The sequence below is a fragment of the Uloborus diversus genome, chromosome 5, assembly GCF_026930045.1.
Source record: "Uloborus diversus isolate 005 chromosome 5, Udiv.v.3.1, whole genome shotgun sequence".
NCBI classification, from domain to species: Eukaryota; Metazoa; Arthropoda; class Arachnida; order Araneae; family Uloboridae; genus Uloborus; species Uloborus diversus.
In genome coordinates this window covers 72,789,974-72,801,639 of record NC_072735.1, presented here as the reverse complement: position 1 = coordinate 72,801,639, position 11,666 = coordinate 72,789,974, and the positions used below count along the sequence as shown (strand labels likewise).

At 36.3% G+C, this 11,666-nt stretch overlaps 1 protein-coding gene across 1 annotated transcript in view; it reads left to right on the top strand.

Moving 5' to 3' along the window:
• Window positions 1–11,666, top strand: part of LOC129222693 (cytochrome P450 4V2-like) — a 108,244-nt gene that overhangs the window by 89,417 nt on the left and 7,161 nt on the right. The window contains exons 8-9 of the mRNA XM_054857225.1: window positions 5,508–5,693; window positions 10,093–10,266. Coding sequence (XP_054713200.1) covers window positions 5,508–5,693; window positions 10,093–10,266 — 360 coding nt within the window. The remainder of the gene's footprint in view (window positions 1–5,507; window positions 5,694–10,092; window positions 10,267–11,666) is intronic.

Here is an 11,666-nt window from a genome sequence, read left to right as displayed (position 1 = left end):
ACATTACGAATTATTATCAAAAGAAGATGATACTTCCTTGCCTTGCTTGGCTAGCGCAAATTGTTTTGCATTTGCAGCTGAATTATTTTTCTCAAATTCCCGAACCAGGCAATTTAAAATTTTTCTGTTTCGAATGTTTCTAATTTCTGAGTTATGATTTAATTATTTCGTGCTATGCAAATCATCAACAAAATTCTCACGGATATATGGTGGTAGTTTTCTTTTCAATTGATCTACCATTATTTCTTTAAACTTATCGAATTCTGTAATCTTTATACCATTTTATTCCACTCATGATAAAAAATAGAATTGATTTCACTAACATGCGGAATCTCGCCAAAAGTACTTAGCTCGCACAATACTAAAACTATAACCCTAAATAAATTTGGCTAAACCTTTCAGCTGAGAATAAAAGCAATAAAATAAATTCCTTTTCGGTTAAACATTTTTCATTTCGTTCTACAGTAATATATTCAAGAAAATATTTTGTATACTGTCCATTCCAACTAAATGCTGCTGTAAAATATGGTTAGTTAAATTAATTTAAGATTTAGAAAAAAAAAAAACCCATGTTCTTACACAAAACAATAAAAAAAAATTTACCTAATATAACGTTATCCAAGTTTGTTAATCTAGAGTTTTCTTGTGTTTACGCTTTCACCATTTAACAATCAACTCGCTTTTTAGAAGGAAATAATGAAAACTAACATTATTTTGAGAAGCTCGAGAATACTATTAAGGGCCGAAACAATTTCTGTAACTGAAAGCAAATCTAAGACACATCGAATGCGTTAATAAATACTCAGAACAAACTGCCTGTGTTTACGTCAACAGACACACATGGAACACAATGTGTGCAATGTTTTAGTTTTTTCGGCAGTTTGGTAGATCACCGCAAGGTAGCGTATTCGAGCGCTGGAGTTGCGAATTGGATTCGTGCAAATTTTCGAATTTTGACGGATTCGAACGTTTTGAGGTGTGCTGAGTCCATTTCTACCATTTTGGAAAATGTCTGTCTGTCTGTCTGTGTGTGTCACGCGTGTGTGATCAGTTTTTTTGTGGCCGCTCTACAGCAAAAACTATCGCATGAAATCGATCGAAATTAAGTACACATATGTGCCGATATGTGAACTTGTGCCCATTGGTTTTTGGCGCGAATTCCTCCAAGGAGGGTTGAGCAATGGGACGTTTCTTGAGTTGTGCGTGCCTGCTATTCCCCAGGAAGTAACTGACGGAATCAAACAAAATTTGGCCCATATGTTGCCCCTAAGTATATGTTGCTCCTTGCAGGTACAGGTGCTGATTCAATTTTGATGTCAATAGCTCAAACGGGAGTTGAGCTATTGAACGTTTTTCGTCGTCAATTGTGACTGCTGTATCTCAAGAAATAATGAACGAAATCAAACAAAAATTTATCGACAAGTAGCCCTTAGAGGGTATAAAAGCTGATTCTATTTTGACGTCGACAGCTGAAAAGGGGGTGGCGCAATCGAGAGTCCTTTTTTTTCCCTCTGTGAGTGCCATATATCAAGAAGTAATGCTATGTTCTGGATGAAATTTGGAATAAATGTGAATCCTTATGTAAACAGGCGTTGGTTCAATTTTGGCTCCAATCGCTCCGTGGGGAACGGTTTTTTTTTTTTTTTTTGAGCAATCACGATTGCTTATTGCTTTTATTCGACTGTTTTGATGTCCTATCATTTTATTTTCCCGCCAGCACCATCCGCACATCACCGTCGACCGGCTCCTCACGATGCTGCTCCTCTAGCGAAAGCCGTCTCCAGATTACCTTCATATCCTACACACACGCGCATACATACACGCACGTACACACACACTCAAACACATACGCTCAAATACAGACACCTACACACAACTATCCACACACTCATGCCTGCATACAGACACAAACACATATGCCTACACACATACACATTCCCCCCCCAGACACATACACATTCCCCCCCCCCCCCACGCGCAAACACTCATACACACAACTACCCACACACTCATACCTGCACGCAGACACAAACACACATGGCTACACACATGCCCCCCCCCCCACACACACACGCACACTCGTGATTGCGAAAAACATAATTTGAATTCAAGATGTCAAAATTCAAATAATTTTTATTTATTTATTATTTTATTTATTTATTTTTTGAGCAATCACGATTGCTTATTGCTTTTATTTGACTGTTTTTGGCGTCCTATCATTTTATTTTCCCACCGCCACCCTCCGCACCATCACCGTCGACCGGCTCCTCACGATGCTGCTCCTATAGCGAAAGCCGTCTCCAGGTTGCATATTTGTCCTACAAACACGCGCATATATACACAACTACACACACACACACGCACGCATACACATACACACACACACAAAAACATACACACATCTACACACACATACACAAACACATACACACACCAACACATATAGACACACAAAAACATACACACACACATACACACAACTACCCACACATTCATGCCTGCACACAGACACAAACACATACACACACCAACACATATAGACACACAAAAACATACACACAACTACCCACACATTCATGCCTGCACACAGACACAAACACATATGCCTACACACAGACACAAACACATATGCCTACACACACATACACATACCCCCCCCACACACACACGCATTCATACACACACTTATGCCAGCACACAGACCCAAACACACATGCCCCTACACACGTACACATACCCCCTACACACAAACACACATACCCCCCTCACAAAAACACACACGTCTACATACACACACTCGTGGTTGCGAAAAACATAATTTGAATTCAAGATGTCAAAATTCAATTTTTTGAGCAATCACGATTGCTTATTGTTCTCACTTGACAGTCCTTGATGTTCCGGTTCCTTTTTCAGCTTGGACCGGGCCTGCAGCACCACCGTCCACTGGCGGCGGCGCGGCTGGTCCTGAGCACTGTTCCCCGGAATCCACTTTTGCTGGGCGGTGGCGTCCATGTCCTACACACGCATGCTCATACACACTCGCCTATGCGCGCACGCCTTTACACACATACACACGCCTACGTGCACACTCGTAAGCCTACACACACACGCACACAACTATATACACGTAAGCACCCAGGAGGAGGGACATGCTTGGGTGGGGGAGCCATTTCTAGAAACAATAACTCAAACCAGTAGAATCTTGTCGCAACTCGTGATTGCGAAAAACATAATTTGAATTCAAAGTTTCAAAATTCAAATTACAGTTTTTTTTCTTTTTTTTCTTTTTTCTTTTTTTTTTTTTTTTTGAGCAATCACGATTGCTTATTGTTCTCACTTGACTGTTTTGAATTCTTATCATTTTATTTTCCCACCAGCACCCTCTGCCAGCACCACCGTCGCGTCGACCGGCCACACGATGCTGCTCCTCTTGCGAAAACCGTCTCCAGGTTGCGTCCATATCCTACACACACGCCTACACACACATACACACACTCATGCCTGCGCACAGACACAAACACACACTCCTACACACACACATACACATACACACACTCATGCCTGCACACAGACACAAACACATATGCCTACATACACACACACACGAACGACTACACACACAGCACTACTGCATACACAACAAGCACACACATGCATACACACACACACACACGCACGCACCCACACATATGCGCCTACACAAACACACACACATGCGCCTACACAAACACACACGCTCGTGATTGCGAAAAACATAATTTGAATTCAAGACACCAAAAATTCAAATTAATATAATTTTTTTTTTGGTGAATAAAAATAGCTTTATAATTACAACAATAGGAAAGATAAATCGTAATAGACTGTTGTCTGCGTATTTCGCGTGATTTTAATTGTCAGAAAATTTGCCATTCTATTAAACTATGGGGGACGCTGCAGCCACTGTTTAATGGCGGATGAAAAAGGTAAAAGAAACAAATGCAGTAACTTATAACTTGCTTTGACGCTTTGTGAATGATAGCAATTTTTCATCGTGTTTGTGGGAAGCTTTCTTTTCTATTCTTCTGAAATTACACCACAAACTGTCAGAAGCCTGTAATTTACCCCAAAGAAAACACATGGAATGAAATGTGTTACCTTTTTCGGTTGTATTGTTAATCACTACTTTTAAAATAATTTTCAATTTTCATTCTTTGCTTTGCTTTCGAGATTAATCGGGAATTGGGATAGTCGTCAAGTTTTGGCGTGTGTAATTTTGTTTTTTTGTTGGGAATATTGTTTTCCCGTCAAACATGAGGAGGAATCAGAATTATGAGAAAGATGTAGAAGAAAGTTTCGTGATGGCCACAAAATACTTGTTTTTTTTTTTATAAGGCAAACATATCAATGACATTATATTGAGTTTGAGTGCATCAACTATCTTTTTTTTTCAATTGAGAGCATAGTTGGATTTATGAAAATTGAAAGAAGGTAAGCAAAAACTTCAACGTTAAAATATTTCTCAGGATTTTTTTTTTTTTTTTTTTTTAAATTTCACGTTGGAATTTATTGGGATCAAAGCCAATCCGGATAAACTAAAATCCGGAAAAAATGAGTAGTACGGAAAGTATGCAAAATAAATCTTTAAATAGACAGACGTATCTTTTATCAGTGGCGGCAATTGGGTCTTATAAGTGGGGGGGGGGGGTGCAAAAAAAAAAGACAACTTAAAGCCTTTGAACTTTTAATGGATAAATGGAAAAAATGAAAAAAAAAAGTCAAAATTTTGTTATGGCTGGTTTTGAGAATATTGAAGCAGACAAGTGGAAATTGGAAATTGATGCGAGTCTAACAGCTTAACTCACGTTTTTTTATGATTTTGATGAATTACATACACAATAACTTTCTCAGAAAATGCACCTAGACCATCACCGTACTAGAGTCAATTAATTACCTTAAAGGGGGGCTGTTGCCCCCCCCCCCAATCACCGCCACTCTCTTCTATTCCAGCGGGGAAAAAACTGCGTTTTTTAACAAAATTATATAGGATTCACACTTGATCATTTATATTATTCAATCAAAGACTTGATCATTAATAGTTCAGCGTCAGTGGATTCGAACTAACGTTTCAAGTACACCAGGATGTTAGAGTGTAATAATTTGTTGTATGAATGTATGTACAAGAATTGTAAATTCAAGATAAAAAGCAATTGTTTGGCACAGTTGCAAAGGAATGCTATCAGAATTTAAAGTTATTTGTGGGAACATAAAACTTTTTTTTAACTCTAAAAATCTGATCGGAATAAACCGGAGATCCGGACAAACGGGGATCGGATAGGTGAGGTTCTTCTGCACATCCAATAACAATTTCAATGGTTTTCCATCCAACGTGTTCGACTGCATGGGAGATTTTTATGCATCAATTTTCAATTTCTTGAATGTCATTCAGAAACTATTATTCTTATCAATTTCTCTTCTATGCAATACTCAGTCATCTTTGCACTGTTTTGAAACATATTTTCCCGTTCCAGGTTATCAAAGAAAAGAAAGAATTATCTCTGAAGATTCGAACAGAAAAAAGGATGTGTGAGAATAATAGTCCGTCAGCCGTCAAAAGGCGCAAGGCTTTCCTAGAGCTGTTGTTGGAACATCATTTCGTAGACCAGTCCTTTACCGAAGAAGATATCAGGGAGGAAGTGGACACGTTTATGTTTGAAGTATTTTTGATTTTATAAATAAATACTCATAATTGTTTTGTGAATTTTAAACTGGAATTAGTTTTAACTAGCTGCGTTGCCCGGCATTGCCCGGTCTACCTTGAAAATAAAAATTGTATCAAGCGAAGTATATTCAACAACATCCATTCAAAAATTTCCCTTCCAAAACAACGACGACGGATATTAAAATAATTTTCACAAATTTAACTAAGGAAGATGGATTTAAAAAGCGTAACCATGGATACACAAAATAAAATAAGTTTAAGAAATTAAAAAGAAGCAATGGATTCAAAAAACGTAACCGTAGAAACGCGAAAATTAAATGGTTAACAAACTGAATGACGATGAGATTTTTCGAACTTGATTTTAAAAAGCTTGTAACTTTTTTTCCTTTGGAGATAGAAGCTTAGTTTTTCGATCATAGGTCGAGGTAGATCTATGTAAGAGTAAAAAATATCGCTTTTTCCAATGGTGTCAAAAAGAAAAATGTGGGATAATTCCTTCAATTTTTATTGATGAATTAGCTGCATTGCCCGGTTTTACACGGTCCACCTCGAAAATAAAAGTTGTGTCAAGTGACGCATGTTCAACAATCATCAATTAGAGAGGGGAAAAAAAAAACTACAAAATTTCCCGTCAAAATAATCATTCTCAAAGAAAAAAAACGGCAAATCAAAAGTTCCCGAAAAAATAAATACAACTTTCTTGATTATCTTCTGCTGCCGGTACAAAAAAACAAAAAAACAAAAAAAAAAAAAAGAAAGAAGATAAATCGCCAAATAATAATCAAAAGGAAAAATTTGTACCTCAAAAAAAGGAAAAAAAAAAGAGGGGGGGAAAAAAACGCAGTCTAGGAAAAAAAGTGACAACATTCTGAAACTTTATTCGCAACTCCAATAAACAATAGGGGGCGCTGCAATCACTGTCTAATGGCGGATGAAAAAGGTAAAACAAACAAATGCCGTAACTTATAACTTGCTTTGACGCTTAGTGAATGACAGTAATTTTTCATCGTGTTTGTGGGAAACTTTCTTTTCTGTTCTTCTGAAATTACATTCCATCACAAACTGTCTGAATCATGTAATATACCCCAAAGAAAACATGTGGAACGGAAATTTATCTTTTTCTTTAGTATTGTTAATCACCGCAAGGTAGCGTATTCGAGCTCTGGAGTTGCGAATTCACGCTAATTTAAAATAAGATCGCGCAAACGATAATTTCCCGATTTAAAATTTCTGTTCCACTAGGCTTAGCAGTGTTTTTTAATTTTTCCCGGTGATTTTACAGACTTTTTTTTTTTTTTTTTTTTTGAAATTTGAAGGAAATGAGGGAACTCTATGGGTGTTTTTTGTGGGCTTTCGATTGGGGCCTGAATTAAAGAAATCGTATAATTGAGGAGTTTACTTTCGAAACGGATTATATCCACTTTTGAAAAAAAAAAAGTTTTTTTTTTTTTCGTTTTCAGAATTTCTAGTACAAGTCCTATCGACCCCTGAATTTCTTTCTTCTCAAAGTGGTTCATATCTACTGTTAAAAAACGCGTAAACATTGGTTTTACCACCTAAATAGTGTATATCCATCCCTTTATTTCTCGCCAGGTCTTTTACAGCAAAGTGGAACTTATCCCTTATTTGCCAGTATCCACTCATTTACTTTCAAAAGGGCACATATCCAAGTTTGTATTTGCCACTTCTAATTCAAAAGTAGTTCACAAATGAAATAGCTGTGCGATTCACTGGCACCGCATTTCCAATCAAGCGTGATACCCGACCGTATTAAGAGATCGCAGCACCTTGCGCCTTGTGCAAGTCTGTTATCAGTTAGGCAAGCACGACCTTAAATTGTGTTTACTAAACTAATATTAAATAACTGATATTACTATTAAATTGTGATTAATGAATGATTAAATTGTGATTAATTGTGATAAAAATCGTGATATATTACATATTAATACCAATAACGTTGTTATTTAAATCGACTTGGGTTGGGTGATTTCATTGTTCATACTTAATTGGATCGAAGGTCCTTTTTTTTTTTCTGAAATGTTCAATGAAAAGAATAAAGTAAGTAGGAAGAACTAAAGTAGAGTAAGAAAAAAAATTACATTAAAAATTGTTGAATATTTTGTTTCAATTTTAAAGTTTTTTTCTGAGGAAAATGGGTGTTTTTTTGCAAAAGAGATGATATCCACTGTTTTACACCAAAAAGGAATATATCCGAAATAAAATTGGCAATTTAGGTCTGATAAAATTGTAGGAAAATTCCTATACTTATGCCAATAGTCACTTGCTATTCTACCAAAACATTGTGAAAAATTAGAAATTCTAACAGTTAGTGTTTGTGCGTAAAACATTTTTTTCGCTTTGCCAAAAAAATATAAAACTGGATATAATCTGTTTCGAAAGTAAACTACAAAGTGCGTGTTTTTTTTTTTTTTTTTTTGCAAAAGGGATGATATTCACTGTTTTACACCAAAAGGGGATATATCCGAAATAAAATTGGCAATTTAGGTCTGATAAAATTGTGGGAAAATTCCTATACTTATGCCAATAGTCACTTGATATTCTACCAAAACATTGTTAAAAATTAGAAATTCTAACAGTTAGTGTTTGTGCGTGAAACGTTTCTTTCGCTTTGCCAAAAAAATATAAAACTGGATATAGTCCGATTTGAAAGTAAATTCCTCAATGGTGTTGTTTCCTTCTGTCAAAAGTACTACTTTTAATCACTGAAATTGATAGAATGAGCAAAAAAAAAAAAAAAAAAAAACATGGACTCAGAAAATACTTTCATTTTCTCAACAGTAATTTTTTAGTTAATTTTTTTAAATGTCTGATTTTTCAAAAAAAGGCGTGGTCTTGATGACGTCACAATGATGCACTTTGGCGCATCTTTTTACCGCTTTTCCACGTTATGGTAATCAAATAGCGAATAAAATACTGCGCTCTACGCTTGTTATCAACCATATCGTTGCTAATACACGTGAGTAAAGATGCGAATTAAATATTTTGCTCTGTGAATGGCAACACTGAATGACATTTCATCATTTGTGATGTCATCGGCAGAAGCGTAAACAATGAAAGCGCACCGATTTAAGTAGTTTTTTTAAAAAGATTAAACATAAATAAATTATTTAAAAAATAGCCAGATCCTATGTTTTTATGCAGGCTCTTTCAGAAAAAAATAGTTTTAAAATTTTGGAAACGACCCCATTACTTCGGGTAGAAAGAGCCATTTATTGCCATTTTTTGGGTCTTAAAAGTGAAATGCGAACGGTTCGGTTCTTTTTTGGCGTTCGAAAACCCCCCTACGTTCCTTCTCGGGGGTGCCAAGTACCTCCCTGCCAAGTTTGGTCCAGATCGAAAGCAAACTGTGGATTTGTATAAGTAACATACATACATACACACACACACATAATATATTCTTTGTTTCATTTATATGGATTTAAATTTAATTTAATGAAGAGAGTAATGCCTAAATTTCGAGAGAAAAACGCTAATAACTCCTGCCGTAATTAAGTTAGAGCATTGAAACATTGCGTAGAATGCGGAAAATTCTACCCTTTTCAACGATATGTGATTTTAATACGTGCAAGTAATTTTTCATCCCCATATTTGGGAATTTATGTGAAAATTGGATCTAAACTGGAACAAAAAAAAGAACTTCTCATCGAATTTTTTCGAACCGGTCTGCAAACCTTTCCAGCCGGTGCTAAAAGAAAGATACTGTGAAACTTTCAGGAAAAACGGCCGGGTAGTTCTCGAGTTTTGCGCGTCTATACAAACCAAACGCTTTGACTTCATTTTATACTATGTAGAGATTAAGAGGATCATAGTCAACAATGGACTGTGCTATTGCTTCCAGTCCTTTCGTGAGAGATTTTATTCAGTTTCCTCACAATATTTGTCTGTTTTTCTCTTCAACCATAGACGGCTCGGAGGGTCGGGAGGGGGGGGGGGTAACTGCCTCCTCACTTCCAAAAGCAAAGGGGGCCTGGCCTCCTTACTATTTATAGTTAAAAATTAATGATCCAATGGTAAGAGATTTTTTACAGGGTAGATTGATTTGTTTTATGAAAACAAAAGCTAAAGATAATAAATAAACGGACTTTTCTCATGTCTTTTTATTAGAATGGATCTTTGAAATGGAGGAGTGGAAAGGTTTTAATTGGGAAGTTTATGGTGGCCCATCCATCTTAATTTTTGAGGCTATGTTCCATATTTTAAGAGGTCCTTTAACCATCAACGTTAAAATGCTATATTACAATCCAATTTCTCAAACCAATTCAGCTTCAGGTGCAAGCGCACCAACCCTAAGCCCCCTCATTTTTGACCTCCTCCCCCCTTTTTTTTCTGGTACACCCAGTCGACTGTGACTTCAATTGTCATTTTTTTTTCAGGGTCATGACACAACCGCTTCGACTATTTGCTGGACTCTATATTGCTTAGGTTTGTACCCAAATGCACAAGTTACAGTTCATAAAGAAATTGACGATATTTTCGGAAGTGATACCAGCCGTCCAATAACACGAGAAGATTTGACGCAGATGAAATACTTGGAATGCGTGATAAAAGTAGGGAGAATTTCCTTATTCCTAGGTTTTGTCATTCCTCGTTGATTGTAATGGAAATATCCAGTTATTTAATTGAATTGCTAATATATTTTCAGAGTTAACTCAGATCGGCACATAGGGGAGAATAAGGTAAAACTTAGAAAAACCTTATCTTAGTACCTCATACCTTAATACCTCTCTTACACCCAAAGGCGCAGGTTCGAGCCTGGCTCCAGCAGGTGGATTTTTCAAGATGCAGAAAATCGACAGCGCTCATGTCGTATGATTATTCGGCATGCAAAATAATCTCTCGAGTACTCGTTTGGCTTTAGTGTTCTTGGCAAATTTAAATTCTTAGTGCAGTTTTAGGTGACTCCATCTAGTGAGAAAACGGGGTGTTAAAATCCTCGTAGTTAAAGCATATGCGGAAAATGGTGCTACTTGAAAGAATGAATGCTATATCGAGGGATTGCATTAGGTCTGTCAAAGGCTGTGCCTCTAACGCAGCCCCATTAGAAAGAAACATTTGAATAATATTAATTATGGAATGGACACAGTTACACCATTTACGAGAAATATGTACAACAATCTTTGTGAATTTCTCCTGTTTCAAGTTAGTCAAGCATGATAAAACTCTTTTAATACTAATGCACTTTTGATAGTCTCTAACAGTTAGTTTGCTTGCAGTAAGGATCTCTCTAAAAGAATCTGCCTCAATTAACGGCACTTCATTGTATTATTATTATTATAAAATGTTATAGGTTTTTCCCATTGTACTGGAATACGTTAACTTATGTGTAGAAATTGTTTCAAGTTCAACAATCTAATTTGATTACGAGCTGCTCAAAGATGTAAAATTTCTTTATCCACTACTAAAACGTCAAAGAATCCGAAACGTCAAAAAACTCACCTCCTTGAAGTTTTAATAAATTGCTTGACAATTGCTAAGGAACAGATGTATTTTGATAAATAAATAAATAACATGCAATGATTAAAGAAATGAAGCTAGGTACATATGTAATACTGGTGGAGGTGGAGAACTATATATTTTCATACGTTTACCATGCGAAATAAGCGGAAAATAAACAAACCTCGGCAATGAAAATTTTTAGAATCACAAAAAAAAAAAAAAGTTTTCCCCGTTCTGATTTACCGCACAGGCCACCTAGGTCTGGGCTTGGGGCCCCATCTTCTTAAGGTGGCTCAATTATTTTAAAGAATTCTGCACTACATTAAACTTAATACAAACATGTAACAATAAATGTAATTTTTGGGAAACTAACGAGTTATTAGCTGAAGAAAAACTTCTTTAAAAAGGAATTTTTATAAATTCTGCAAGCAGCAGATTTACCATGTTGCAAGGTTGGGGTACAAACAGGGGCGGCATTTCAACATTTCATTTGGGGGGTCGAGTTTTTTAA